We start from the raw sequence: 15,103 nt of genomic DNA on the forward strand, positions 1-15,103 counted from the left end.
GTAGCCCAGGCTTGTCTACACTCTCCCTGTAGCCCAGGCTTGTCCACAAACTCTCTGTAGCCCAGGCTGGCTTCATTCTCAGCAGTCTTCCTGTCTTGACTTCCCAAGTGCTGGGATTGCAGGCATTAAGGCATGAGCTACTTTATTTCGATAATACATATTTCATCTTGTCCTGAACTCTGACTTTGTTTATTATATACAGCATATTATTAATAACAATCACTCCTATCTATTGAGTGCCTACATTGCAAAAAGTTTTTATTCTGTATGTTTTTGTTTTTGAGCTAGGACCTGATGCTATAGCCTGAGCTAGATTCCAATTCATGGCCCTCCTCCTGCCTCAGTCTACCAAGTGTTGAGATTACAGCTCTGAGCCGCCGTACCTAGCTTCAACAGGAACAATCTCCTTATACAGAGGAGAAAATCAGGGCTCACATAAGGCAACTTGCAGACAGGCCATGTGGGGGTGGAACTCAGACCACAGCTCGCATCTATTGCTTTCTGTGCCCTCTTGCCTGGTACCATGCCCGTGGTTTCGAAACACGCCTTCTTCCCTCTCTCAGGACTTTCTGGGAGTCAGTCTGACTTGAAATCCCTAGGGGAGAGTTTCAAACTCAATCCCTGTGCTCTTTTCCCCAGCTGGGGCTGAGGGCCAGGGGAGTGGCTTCCCAGGAGACAGAAATAAAATGGCAGGAGGCCTGGGCTGTGCCTGGCCGCGCAGTATTGCCAGGAGGCTAGGAGGTGAGGGGGAGGTGGGGAGCTGCGGATTTGGCTACTAGAGAGCAGGTGTGTGGGGGTGGGGGGGTTGCTGTGTGAGGGGTGGGGTATAAGGAACAGGGTTGGAACAAGCGTGCTTGGGCAGTGTTGAGTTGGGGTGAGGGGACGCCGACTCTGTAGTGGTGACCTGGGGAGAACCCGAGTTATCAGAGTTATCAGAGAAGAGAGATTTTAGCCGACTGAGGAGGCAGACCTGACCCATGCCCACTCCAGGTGTTCAGCTCCACTCCGTGTGCTAAGGGCTGAAAAACAGGGACAGCCGGGACCCCGGGGTTAGAGCAGAAATAGACAGGGGAAGGGGTAGGACGGAGAGTCATTCTCAGAGTCATCAGAAAAGGCTTTCCTAAGGCAGCAGCAGGGAAACTGGGGCTTCCTAGGTGGCCTATGTTGAGTTCTGGGTTTGAGACAAGCATTAACAGGTAGAAGAGACTGCCTGGCCAGGGCCTTGCAGCCCAGCAGGCAAGAACCAGAGAACAGCGATATAGGAGGCAGAGCAGAGGCACCTGAGCCCAGGACTACCTAGCTAGATCTGTGATGCCCAATATGGGTCCTTGTGTGACAAGACACAGTACTTATATAAATTAGTTAAGGCTCAAGAGAAGTGCAGAGTCAGCCCTTTTGTCACTTTGGTCATGGTGCCAAGGGCTCAGTGTGGGTAGCAAGGATGGCACTGGAGAGCACAAACCTAGATGGTCTTTAACAGCAAGTTCTCTTGGCCAGTGCTAAGCCTCAGGACGGCTCTAATGCTCAAGGGCCCATGGGGTAGAGCAGGTTCCATGGCCTGGCTGCCTGTGGAGTTTCTGGATCATAGGTGACTTTCAGGTCCCTCACAGCATGAGGTGGTGTGACTCACCTCCTGCCAGCACAGAGTGGACTCTGCCCCCAGGGACAGGAACATAACAGTAAGGGCCTCTTCAGCCCTGACTTGGCCTTCTCTCTGCTCAGTGTGACCAGAGCTTAAGACAGAGAAACATGGAGTGAGTGACGCTGGGGCTGGGGAGCAACTGCGGAGTGGCTGGGGGTGGTAGTTGCTATGGAAATGGGTGGTCGGGTGAGAGGCTGGGCCAGAGGGTTGCTGAGGGGGAGGTTAGGATGAATTGGGTCAGAGAAAGGAAGAGAGGGCCCCCTCCCTTCCCACACTGACCAGATGAGTTTCTGCCTCTGTTTCAGGTCCAACACAATCCAGCTGACAAGGATGGACTATGCCCTGAAGTCTCTCAGCCTTCTGTACCCGAAGTCACTGTCCAGGTGAGGGGAGCCAGGGATAAAAAGGAAGGGGGAGCCGGGTGGTGGCGGCGGGAGGCAGGGACAGATAGATCTCTATGAATTCGAGGCCAGTCTGGTCTACAAAGAGAGTCCAGGACAGCCAGGGCTCTGTTACACAGAGAAACTCTGTCTCAAAAAAGCCAAAAAGGAAGGGGGAACCTGGGGAACCATCTGTTACAGCACCTCAGACTTTAATGGGGGTAAAAGCCATGTAGGGGCCTGGCTGTGGTGGCACACTTAGTCTCAGCACTCAAGAGGCAGAGGCAGGCAGATCTTTGTGAGTTCAAGGCCAGCTTGATCTACAATCGACAGAGAGAGTTCCAGGTCAGCCAGGGGTACATAGGCTACCATATCTAAAAAAAAAAAAAAAAAAAAAAAAAAAAAAAAAAAAGAGTCATGTGGGTGTCTAGCTGAAACATAGATACGGCCAGGCATAATGGCACACACTTTGAATCCTGCTGCTGGGGACCAGAGGCAAAAGATCTTGGTGAGTTTGAGGATAGTTTGTCTACATAGAAAATTCCAGGTCAACTAGAGCTACATAGTGAGATCTATCTCTAAAACAAACACGCAAGCAAATAGTCCATTAAAACAAACAAACAAGCCAACTCCTACAATAAGCCCCACAGAGCTGATTCGGGGTACCTAGAGTAGCACCCAAGAGCTTACAGTCGAGACAAGGGCCCCTTAGACTCTGCCACTGTCACCGTTCCCATTGCATCTGTCACAGAGAGGCCCAGGCTCTGCACTGGGTGCCTTCATTTCTAACCTCCCAGGAGCCTCATACCTACTCCAGTCAGTAGATGGGGAAACTGAGTCACGGGTTGGCTATTCTGTCACCTAACATATCTGTAGCTTTGAACTTGAACCTGGAAAAAATCCCAGACTCACGCTCTCGCCACTCTTTTCTTTCTACCCCGTGTACCTCAGAGTCCAAAACTACTCTATAGGCTGCCCCATTTCACCCCCACTTTACAGGTGAGGTGAACAAGCCCACAAGAGCAGAGTAACCCTCAGGGGAATGTGACTGGGCCAAGAACCAGCCAAACTGACACTGCTTGGGGCTCCTGCTAGACACACAGTCTCTTAGGCTCCACTCAGAGCCACTGAAGTGAGTCCGAGCTAAGCAACATCCCAGCTGATTTTCCTGCCCATCCAAACCGGAAGCATATTCTCTGGTGGGCACTGAGAAAAGCCACCTGGAGCAGCCATGACTGGTTGGAAGGGTCACATGTGAGCTCACCAGGCAGGAGTGGGCAGAGCTGGTGGCAGCAGGCAGGTCGTCTGATGTTCAAACTGATGTCCCCAGGCATGTGGCCGTGAGCACTGCAGTGGTGACCCAACAGCTGGTGTCTAAGCCCAGCCGGGAGGCCCCCAGGACAAGGCCCTGTCGTGTTAGCACCGCAGATCGGAAGGTTCGCAAAGGCATCATGGCTCACAGCCTGGAGGACCTCCTGGGCAAGGTAAGGGGTCTGCCTGTACCCTGCGTATGTTCTTGCAAAGCCTTGGCTGAGAGTTAACCCTGCCAGTTGCTTTAGTCTTCCAATGTGTGTGTGTGTGTGTGTGTGTGTGTGTTGTTGTTGTTATTGTTGTTGTTTTCTTTTTTCCTTTTCTTTTCTTTTCTTGTTTTTGTTTTTCAAGACAGGGTTTCTCTGTGTTATCTTGCCTGTCCTGGACTTTGTAGACCAGGCTGGCTTTGAACTCACAGTGATCCACCTGCCTCTGCCTCCCGAGTGCTGGGACTAAAGACAGGCGGCACCACCACCCGGCGTGTGTTGTTTTCTTAACTGGTGAAAAGGTTAGCATTACCTTCCCCGAGAGGTGTGTGTGTGTGAGATGGACATGGTCAGGCGACAGAGGGGGGACAATACATTGCCATCTTACACACCAACAGTGGCTAAATCATATTTTCTTGATAAAAAGGGTCTAAGTTCCCTTTCCCAGTACCTCTTAGACTTGGAGAAATGAGCCAGGCACGGTGGCTCCTAGGAAGTGGGACAGGAGGGTGTGAAGCTTGAGGCAAGCCATGCCTACATAAATGAATTCCATAATACTCTGAGCTATATAAAAAAATAGATCTCAAAAGAAACTAAAACTACAGCCAAGTGGTGGTGGCGCACGCCTTTAATCTCAGCACTCAGGAGGCAGAGGCAGGCAAATCACTGTAAGTTTGAGGCCAGCCTGGTCTACAAAGCGAGTCCAGAACAGCCAGGGCTACACAGAGAAACCCGGTCTCAAAAAAAAACAAAAACCAAGGCAAAAAGGAAGAAAGAAAGAAAGAAAGAAAGAAAGATAGGTAGATTAAAACCAAGGCTGAGTATGGTGGTCCATGGAGAAACAGGAGGACTCCAAGTTTGAAGTCAGCCTGGTTCACATAAGGAGTTCCTGCTCAGTCAGGGGCAAATACCAAGACCCAGGCTTAAACCACAGAGAGAGAGAGACAGACAGACAGACAGACAGAGACACAGAGAGAAAGAGACAGAGACAGAGAGAGACAAAGAGACACACAGAGAGAGAGAACACCCCTACACACACACTAAATGAAACATAAAAGCAATCTTGCAGAAGTGTCGGAGTTGGGGAAACAGGATTTCAGTGCTTCCGGTCAGCATCTCCTACTTGGCCCCCACACAGGTTTCCCCGAATCTGTCTCCCAAGCTGCAACTTCCAGGAAAGCCTTCATTTGGAGCATTAGTACTAAGAGCAGGACCCTGTTCCCACCCTTCCTCTCCCCGCCCCCCCCCCCAGCCTCTGCTCACTGTGCCTGATACGTGGCCTCTGGGGCTGGAGCCCTGGTATCTGCAGGTCGAGGTGCCCCACGAAAGTTAAACATCTGAAGAAGTTTCTCATTCGACAGAGTCCATTTAGCACGCAGAGAGCATAGCCTTCAAGGCCAGGCTTCCATTTCATGTGAAGTAACTCTGCCCTTCCTAGGAGCAGGTTTGCCGTCTCCTGGGCGACCTGTGGCTGAGTCTACCTTGAGCTGGTTCACTTCTTGCTCTGAGCTCTGGGAACCACTTCCCTCATTAGGGGCTTATCATACCCTCTTCCAATGCTCTACACCCCTCAGCCACACCCTCAGGTCATGGCTAAGGCTGGCGATTTTCCTTTTCAGTGGGCATTTTAGGAAAGCCTTGGAGTTGTAGAAAATGAGAACCACCTAATCAGGATTCTGCTGCCAGGGGACACGGGGAGCAACAGTGGGACTCTATCTCTGCAACACAGACAGGTCAAAGGGGACTCTTACTGCCAGGGCTTGGAGCCCTCTGGACTTTGATTCCATGTTTGGTAGCACAAAGAAAGGTATGCACAGGGTGGAGGGGTGGGCATAGGAGATAGGATTGCTAAGTAACTGTCATTTCTCTCTCTCTCTCTCTCTCTCTCTCTCTCTCTCTCTCTCTCTCTCTCTCCATTTTGTTATTGTTTTTGTTTTTCAAGATAGCAATCTGCCTGCCTCTGCCTCCCAAGTGCTGGGATTAAAGGCATGAGCTACCATGCCTGTCAGTTTTTGTTTTTTTAAGACAGGGTTTCTCTTTGTAGCCCTGGCTGTCCTGGAACTTGCTAACTTGTTTTGAGGACCAGGCTGGCCTTGAACTCACAAAGATCCACTTGCCTCTGCCTCCCAAGTACTGGGATTAAAGAAGCGTGCCAGCAACACCTGGCTAAATATTATTTTTTGGTGACTATTTATCTACTCGTTTTGTGTGTTTATGCGTGTGCATGCATGGGCACATACGTGCCACAGGATACATGTAGAAACCAGAGCATGACTCTTGGGAGCTGGTTTTCTCTTTCCATCATGAGGGCCCTGAGACTGAAGTCAGGTCAGCAAGCTGGATGTAAGCACCTTTACCTGCTGAGCCGTCTCACTGGAACTTAACTTCCACTTATTTATTTATTTAATATTTTAGTTAGCTTTTTTGTTTGTTTGTTTGCGTTTAAGTAGTCAGGCAGGATTTCATTCCTCAGCTCAAGCTTCTCTGGAACTCACTCTGTAGCCCAGGCTGGCCTGGGACATCCAGCATTCCTCTTGCACCAGATTTCCAAGTGCTAGGATTACAGGCATGAGTCACCAGTCTCGCAAACAGGATTTTTTTCTAAAGGATTTTTTGCTGCTGTTGTTCTTTTAATTGTAGCTTGTTTGTTTGTTTGTTTGTTTGTTTGAGACAGGATCCCATGTAGCTGGCCTCAAACTCACTATGTAGCTGAAGCTCACTTGAGCCTTGCTCCCGCGGCCTTCTACATCCTGAGTGCTGGGATGGTAGGCCAGTGCCACTGGCTACAAGATGCTCAGGAAACCATCCAGGGCTTTGTTCATGCCGAGCAGGCACTCAACTGAGCTACACACACACACACACACACACACACACACACACACACACAGAGAGAGAGAGAGAGAGAGAGAGACAGACAGACAGACAGACAGACAGACAGACAGAGACAGAGAGGGAGGGAGAATTTTTAAAAACTAATATGAAGCAAAGCAAACTAACAAAATCTGTAAGAAGCATACAAAACATTTGCTGCGTCATTAGAAAATACACGGCAGCTGGGCACAGTGGCTCTCCTCTGTAACCATAGCACTCAGGGAGGCAGAGGCAGGTGGATCTCTGAGTTCGAGGCCAGCCTGGGCTACAGAGTGAGTCCAGGACAGCCAAGGCTACTCAGAAACCTTGAGTCTAAAAACCAAAAAATAGGGCTGGAGAGGTTAAAGAGCACTGCCTGCTCTTCCAGAGGTCCTGTAGCTCAATTCCCAGCTCACAACCATCTATAATGTGATCTGATGCCCTCTTCTGGCCTGCAGGTGTACATGCAGGCAGAGCACTGTATGCATAATAATAAATAATAAAACAAAAACAAAAACAAAACAAAGCAGGGGCTGGAGAGATGGCTCAGTGGTTAAGAGCACTGTCTGCTCTTCCAGAGGTTCTGAGTTCAATTCCCAGCAACCACATGGTGGCCCACAACCACCTGTAATGTGATCTGACACCCTCTTCTGGTCTGCGGGTATACATGCAGGCAGAGGGCTGTATATACATCATAATAAATAATTTTTAAAAACAAAGCAAAAAATGAAGAAGTGGAGGAGGAGAAAGAAGAAGAAGGAGGAGGAGGAGAAAAGAGAAGAGAAGAGAGGAGAAGAGAAGAGAAGAGGAGGAAAAAAAGAAATGTCCAATCTGCTGCCATGATTTTTGGATACTTCCCTTGTCTGTTTTCTAAAAAAGAGGATGTCTCCCAAATGTTCATCAGCCATCAAAAAGAGGAAGCAACATGGCATCAGTACAGCTCATCCTGAGACTCCACTGGAACATTACTGATTGTTTCCCAAATCAGTTTCATTTATTTATTTGTTTATTCATTCATTCATTCATTCATTTTTGGTTTTTCAAAACAGGGTTTCTCTGTGTAGCCCTAGCTGTCCTGGAGCTCACTCTGTAGACCAAGCTGGCCTCCAACTCACAAAGATCCACCTGCTTCTGCCTCCCAAATCCTTAGATTAAAAGCATGTACCACCATGCCTAGCTAAAATAAATCTTTTAGAAATATTTTTTAAATTGACACCTTGGGGATGTAGCTTTGTACGGACAATATTTTCCTACAGAGAACTTCAGCCCAATTCCTCACACCACAAATAAACACAAAAAGAAAGAAGATAAAGAGTTAATGCTTACAAATATGTATGCCATTTTTTATTTCCCTTGTCTCATTTAATTTGATCATTGGAATAGAGTGGTATAGTTGGGCTTCTCTGTATAATTTTTTTAGTCTGTTAATTTTTTTTAAAGATTTATTTGTTTATTTTATGTATATGAGTGCTCTATCTGCATATACACCTGCATGCCAGAAGAGGGCATCAGATCCCAGTATAGATGGGTGTGAACCACCATGTGGTTGCTTGGAATTGAACTCAGGACCTCTGGAAGAGCAGCCTGTGCTCTTAACCATTGAGCCATCTCTCCAGCCCCTCTTAACTGTTTTTTAAACTTTAACTTTCTTGTTATTTTTCTAGTATTAACTTGTATTCTAAGATGTATTCTATACCAAGCTAACATACAATTATGTCCCATACTTTAAATTTACTACTTTATTTATACCAAAAGAAATTTATATGTTCCTATTTTAATGGGGCATAACAACAGTAACAGGTTGCTTATTTGTTTTTGGTTTTTTGAGACAGGGTTTCTTTTCTCTGTGTATCCTTGGCTGTCCTGGACTCGAATTGTAGACCAGGCTGGCCTCGAACTCACAGTGATCCACCTGCCTCTGCCTCCCGAGGGCTGGGATTAAAGGCATGCGCCACCACCGCCCAGCTTAGTAACAGGTTGTTTATTGGTGTTCAAATTACCCCAGACCCAGTCTTCAACTCACATCGAATTGGAAACTTTTCTTTCTTTCCTTCTTCCTCACCTCCACACCCCTTTTTTTTCCTGAGACAGGGTCTTGCTATGCAGTCCTGGCTGGCCTCCATCTTTGCGTACAGACCAGGTAGCCTGGAGCTTGCTGAAATCCCCCTAGCTCTGCCTTCTGAGTAGTAGGACTACAACTGTAAATCATCTGTCATGCTTGGCTGATTTGTATTCTTTTAGATAGTGCAGTTTGGGGCCGGATCCGTCATTACTCAGTAGTTAAGGGCATGCCCTGTTATGTGAGGGACCCGGGGTTGGTTCCCAGCACCCATATTAGGCAGCTCTCGGCCACCTGGAGCTAGACATCTGACATGGATGCACAAACCCACCCACCTACCTACATATACACATAACTAAAAATAAAAATCTGAAACACTGGCCGTGTTATTGTAAGGTTTTTAAAGGTGGCACATGCCTTTAATCCCAGTGCTTGGGAGACGGAGGCAGGTGGATCTCGGTGAGTTTGAAACCAACCTGGTCTATATAGCAAGTTCCAGGACAGCCATGGCTACTCAGTCTTAAAAATAAGACAAAACGAACCATAGCAACAACAAAGCGGCGTTTAACTGGCCTGGTGGTACAGGCCCTGTGATCCAAGTTACTTGGGAGGCTGCGGCAGGAAGATCTAAAAAGAAAGCAGAGGCCTGTCTGTGCTACGTGGTGAGTTCCAGGCAACCTAAGCAACTTAGGCTGACCCAGTCTCCAAACAAAAAGTACAAAGAAGCCAGGGATATAGTTCAGTGGTGCAGTGTTTGACCATTACGTGTGAGGCCTTAGATTCAACACCCACCACCGCCACCGCCGCCGCCACCATCACCACTGCCGCCACCGCCGCCACCACCACCGCCGCCGCCACCACCACCACCCCTCAAAAATATCTCACTAAATAAAACCACACATATAACTCCCGTTCTATTTCTTAGACTACACTGCTTCTTGGTACTAGAAAGCACTAAGACGGTGTTCTTGGGTGGGGCGGTCAGTGCAGGGAAAGACGGCAGCTCCCTTCCTCTTTCTCTGGTAGCTGAGGTGCTTTGACGTAAGTCTTCGGCCCTCAGCTCTGTGGCTCCATGGGAATGGCAGAAATGTCACCAACCTTCTTTTCCAGGTCCAGGACATCTTGAAGCTTAAAGACAAGCCCTTCTCCCTGGTGTTGGAGGAAGACGGCACGATCGTGGAGACTGAAGAATACTTCCAAGCCCTGGCAAGAGACACCGTGTTCATGGTCCTGCAGAAGGGGCAGAAGTGGAAACCCCCATCAGAACAGGTAAGGGTCTCCCCGGGCACGGGGGAGTGTGGAGTGCTTGGGAGGGGTCCCAAGGGCGAGCTAACAGGGGTTTGTTTGTCTTGTAGCGCAAGAAAAGATCCCAGCTGTCCCTTTCCCAGAGGCCGACTAAGAAGATCGACGTGGCCCGGGTGACCTTCGACCTGTACAAGCTGAACCCTCAGGACTTCATCGGCTGCCTCAACGTGAAGGCGACCCTCTATGACACGTACTCGCTTTCCTATGACCTGCACTGCTACAGGGCCAAGCGCATAGTGAAGTGAGTGGATTGGGACAGCCAGGGACAGGGTCGGAGGGAAGCTAAGACAGAGGCCCTACCTGTCTGCCCAAAGCTGAACTCTCTCAGGGGCTGGGGTGGCACCGGGGATAACAAAGAATGACAGCCGCATCTGGGTGGGTTTATCTAAGTGACTTGATTTGTCTTAGGGTGTGTGAGGGGTAGTTTTACGCTTACTTTCTAGTAAAGCAAAGGACTTTTTTTTTTTTTTCATCCCCTAAAAGCAAAATTCCCACAGTATCTGGGGACTTTCTTTTGCATGCTGGTGATAGATCCCAGGGCCTCACATGCGCTAAGGACACACTCACATCCTGAGCTATCTCCGCAGCTAATCATTTTTATAAATGAAAACGTAACTATGGTCCCAGTACTTTGGAAATGGAGAATCAGGAGTTCAAGGATAGATACCCAGGGCCAGATAAAAGCCTGTCTCAAAAACAAACAAAACTCAAAAACAAAACACTAACCAGTGGAAAGATGGCTTAGCCATTAAGAGATAGTTTTCAGTACCCATGTCAGCCACTAACAACTCACAACCACGCTACTGCAGCTTCAGGGATCTGACGCCCTCTTCTGGCCTGTGTGAGTACTGCACTCAGGCGAACAACCCATATTTCTATACATGAAAAATAAAAATAAACTTTAAAACCACACAGAAAACAAAAGGTAATGTCAAGCTGTAGTCAGCTGAGTGACTTAGTGGTGTTACTGTGATTTTTTAAAAAAAATATGCTAAGGGCCAAGTAGTGTAGTGCATGCCTTTAATCCCAGTATTCATGAGGCAGAGGCAGGTGGATCTCTGTGAGTTCTATGCTAGCCTGGTCTATATATCAAGTTCCATGTCAGCTAGGGCTACATAGTGAGACCTCGGCTCAAAACAGTGTGCTGAAATCTGCACATCCCAAAATGTTCTGCTGTGGCCACTTCAAGTGTCTCACCCAGCAGCATAAAGTAACTGAACTCGTTGTGCAAGCATTGTCTTCATTTCCAGCGCTTTGGCACCAGGCAGCAGAGGCTCGGTCCTCTCTCGAGACTCTGTAACCTTTCTTCTACGTTCTCTCCCTCTGTTGATCTATCCTAGATACCTCCTAGAAATCGGATCAGACAGTGCTTGTTCTTTCATGACCGGCTTTTCCCATAAGAGCTCTGTTTTCCTGGTTCACTCATTTGTAGAACGTGCCAGATTTTTCACTCTTGTTAAAGACTGGTTGATATATTCAAAGCAGTGGTTGAACAATTTGATAAATAACTGAGAAGGCACTGCATTTAAAACATAGGTGAAGTCAGACCTCAGGGCACAAATCTCTAATCCCTGAGCAGTACTCAGGAGGATGGCAAGTTAGAGGCTTACCTAGGACACAGAGTGAGTTCAAAGCTAACATGGGCAACTTAGTGAGATGTTGTCTCAAAATAAAGTAAAAGGAAGCCGGGGCTGTAGTTCAGGAGTGGAGGGTTCCCTAAGGCTTGGTGTTCACTTCCCCAGGACCACAGGAAGAAACACACATACATGCCAAACACATGCAAGCTTCATTTTTTTCCAAGACAGGGTTTCTCAGTTTAGCCTTTCTTGCCTTTCATGCACAAAGCCCTGGGTTTGATTCTTAGCACTGCAGTAAACCAGACCTAGGACTCCCAGCACTACTGAGGTAGAAGCAGGTAGATCAGGAGTTTAAAGCCATTCTTGGCTACATAGCAAATGTAAGGCCAGCCTGTGCCACATGAGACCGCATCTCAAAGGGAGACAAAGCTTTAAACTGCCTTGGTTCTGAGCCCTAGCTTCGTGACATGTAAAATGGTGTATGAGCCTGAAATAACGTGAAGCGCTCAGCATGTGGTCTGGTATGTAGAAAATGAGGAACGTGCCAGGTGCAGCGGCATGCGCCTTTAATCCCAGAACGTGGGCGTCAGAGGCAGGAGGATCTCTGTGAGTTTGAGGTCAGCCTGGTCTACAAAGCGAATCCAGGACAGCCAGGGCTAACACAGAGAAATCCTGTCTCAAAAAACCAAAAAAAAAAAGAAAAAAGAAAAAAGAAAAAATTGGGGCTCAGGACATAGCTCAGTGGCAGATCAGCGCCTTTCGCTTGCATAAAGCCCTGGGTTCCATCCCCAGCACCACAAAAAAGAAAAGAAAAGAAAAACAAAAATCCCATCATTACAAGAAAATGAAAAGCCAGATGTGGTGGTGCACTGTTGTTTTTAATTGGAGGCCACTTGTTTTAAAATTATTAATATGGCCTAATAACTGTTTATTATCAGGCCTATAATCATTATTATTTCAGTATAACCCACTAGCAATCAGTCAAGACACAAACACCTGTTATATTTTAAAATAGCCTTAGCTAACCTGGGGCAGGGCAGATATCAATCCTGTAAACTACTTCCCATAGTGGGGCAGGATACCTGCCCCAATCCCATGCCACCTGCTTCTAACAACGACTTTCAAGCTACCTCCCATGCATAATCCCAAATATTTGTTAATGTTTTTCATCTGGGCCAAATCTTTGATCCATGCCTGTCACGTGTTTCTCTTCCATCTAACCCATGGCGGCCTTCCTCTCTTCCCTTCTTGGGACCCTTGGATCTTCTTCCTTCTCCTTCCCAGGGTTATTCTGTCTCTCTAACCCTGGGAACCTTAGCCACATCTGTCTCGTCCACCCTGCCCAGGTGATTGGCTCTTTAGTAATCAGCATCAAAATACATCAGACCATCCCCTCCAACAGTGCACACCTTTAACTCCAGCGCTCTGTGAGTTCAAGGCCACCTTCATCTACAGAGTGAGTTCCGGGACAGCCAGGGATACATACAAAAACACTGACTCAAAAATAAATAAATAAATAAATAAATAAATAACAAAGGCTTTGTTTTGAGACCTGGAGCTACACACAGGGAGAGGCAGGGGGGCCTGAAAAGCTGGCATGTGAGTAGAGGCTGGATTGTGTGCAGGGGGATGGCTGAGAGCCTGGTCCTGGCTCCTGTTTGTATGAGGAAGTGTTTCCATCGTTCCTCTCCTGTGATACTTAGAGCTCCACCAGGAGGAAAGCTAGCATAAGCCCTGCATGGTGGGGAATGCCTGTAAACCTAGCACTTGGGCAGCCGAGGCAGGAGGATTATTGGCTTTAAGGCTACCTAGTCTATATTCCCAGATTCTATCTCAAAAGGAGCAAACCAAACTGAACCTAAACCAAACCACAAAATGTTTGTGGTGGCACACAGCTGCAACAGCATTCAGGAGGCTGAGGCAGGAGGATTACTGTGAGTTCAAAGCCAGTCAGGGCTATTTAATGAGTTCCTTGCTAACCTGAGCTACAGTATGAAACTCTATCTCAAAAAGAAAAGAAAGCAAACTTTTTTTGTTTTGTTTTGGTTTTGGTTTTTGTTTTTCAAGACAGGGTTTCTCTGCGTAGCCTTGGCTGTCCTGGACTCCCTTTGTAGACCAGGCTGGCCTCGAACCCACAGTGATCCACCTGCCTCTGCCTCTCCAGTGCTGGAATTAAAGGCATGCACCACCACACCCAACCCAAAGAAAGCTAACTTGAAGCCAATTGCTTCAGGCTAGCATAGAAAAATGGAGAAAATATTTGGGGAAACAGTCGGGGTATTTTCTATGCCTGACCTGAATGCCTTGCTGTCCCCCAGGGAGATGCTCCGCTGGGCCCTCTTCAGCATGCAGGCCACAGGCCACATGCTGCTCGGCACCTCCACTTACATGCAGCAGTTCCTGGACGCCACTGAAGAAGAGCAGCCTTCCAAGCCCAAGCCCCCCTCCCTCCTCCCCGCCTGCCTGAAGATGCTGCAATGAAGACCCAAGTCCTCAGAGGCCTTCCCCAGCCTAGGGTGTGTGGGGAACCCTGCGCGCTCTGCTAGTAGCACCCACAGCATGGCAGCTGAAGAGCTCCTCACCCACCTGCACCCCTCTCACAGCGCAGCACCCAGGAAACTGCAGGAAGTCCTGGAGCCCTGGTCCCAAGAGAACTTCCTGGCCACCTGCCACAGTTCCTTCCTTTCTGCCTCGGGTAGCTTAGAGGACCAGCACTTGTCCCTGGCAGGCACTATGTCTGCCCCTCTGTCCTAGGTGCTAGCCTATGGGCCATCCCTCTCTGGTGTTCCCTGCTGCCCTACCCTGCTCATCGTGCAGGGGACACTGCTGTGGTGGCCTCCGATATACCTTGGCCTCAATCGAGACAACAGAAGGAAGAGCAGGCCACCGTGACAGCTGGGTCTATGGTTCCGGTACCAGAGTGGTTAACACTGTAGTAGAAGAGGGGGGGGGAGGGTCAGGGTCCTCTCACCTGGAATTCCAAGCATTCCTTCTTCTTAACCCTCCCAGCTGCACAGGCTCTCGGGGGACGCTATAGAACGTAAGAAGTGGAAGGTTAACTAAAGCCAGGATGCCACTGATGCAGATTTAGGGGGGGTCCTCACATGCTCCAGGGAGGGACTTTCGAGTAATGTAGGTGATTGTTGTCACCCAGGCCCCTCCTGCAGGTGACACTGTAAGCTCACTGGTTCATCAAGCTGGACTTGGTTGGAATCGTGGCTTTGCCTGTCATTGGTCCTCTTCCTGGGCTAATGGACACCGTTCATGTTCTCCGGGGAAAGTCACACAGATTCTTCTCTTGTTCTCATTTTCCACTAATGTATAGTATTAGAATCTGCAGTAAATTGTTTATGCTTATACCTCATCTTTGCCTGTGTTCTTTGTGTGAAACCATTTGCCAAGAAGTACAGGAGACAGCGCGCGCGTGCGTGCGTGCGTGCGTGCGTGCGTGCGTGCGTGCGTGTGTGTGTGTGAGAGAGAGAGAGAGAGAGAGAGAGAGAGAGAGCTGGTATGCAGGTCAGAGGACCACTTAGTGCACTGTGTGTTCCAGGCTTTGAACTCAGATCGGCAGACATATGTAGATTGCTTTTCTTCGCTGAGCTGTATCGGTGGCCTTGTCTGTTCTTTTAGATACAGTCTCGTGTAGGCCAGGCTGCCTTCAAGTTTGTTATGTGGTGACGAAGGACCTTGAACTCTGAGCCCCTTGCTTCCACCTCCTGAGTGCTAGCATGGTGTGCTATCCACCACCATGCCCAACTTATGTGGTGCTGTGG

General features: G+C 48.4%; 1 protein-coding gene across 3 annotated transcripts; it reads left to right on the forward strand.

Moving 5' to 3' along the window:
* Window positions 1-601: 601 nt before the first annotated feature.
* Window positions 602-14,694, forward strand: CIDEC (cell death inducing DFFA like effector c). Of its 3 annotated transcripts, none has more exons than XM_084765464.1 (6): window positions 602-741; window positions 1,948-2,025; window positions 3,353-3,506; window positions 9,559-9,717; window positions 9,804-9,994; window positions 13,649-14,694. In XM_084765464.1, the coding sequence occupies exons 2-6, from the start codon at window positions 1,973-1,975 to the stop codon at window positions 13,809-13,811; spliced, it is 720 nt and encodes a 239-aa protein (XP_084621590.1). In that variant the 5' UTR covers window positions 602-741; window positions 1,948-1,972; the 3' UTR covers window positions 13,812-14,694. The 3 variants fall into 3 exon arrangements, with proteins under 3 accessions (XP_084621590.1, XP_084621591.1, XP_084621589.1); XM_084765465.1 differs by having other exon boundaries at window positions 731-752; XM_084765463.1 differs by lacking the exon at window positions 602-741 and adding an exon at window positions 1,619-1,754.
* The last annotated feature ends 409 nt before the right edge of the window (window positions 14,695-15,103 follow it).

This window comes from Acomys minous (genome assembly GCF_964271855.1).
Source record: "Acomys minous genome assembly, chromosome: 17".
In the NCBI taxonomy this organism is placed as follows: Eukaryota; Metazoa; Chordata; class Mammalia; order Rodentia; family Muridae; genus Acomys; species Acomys minous.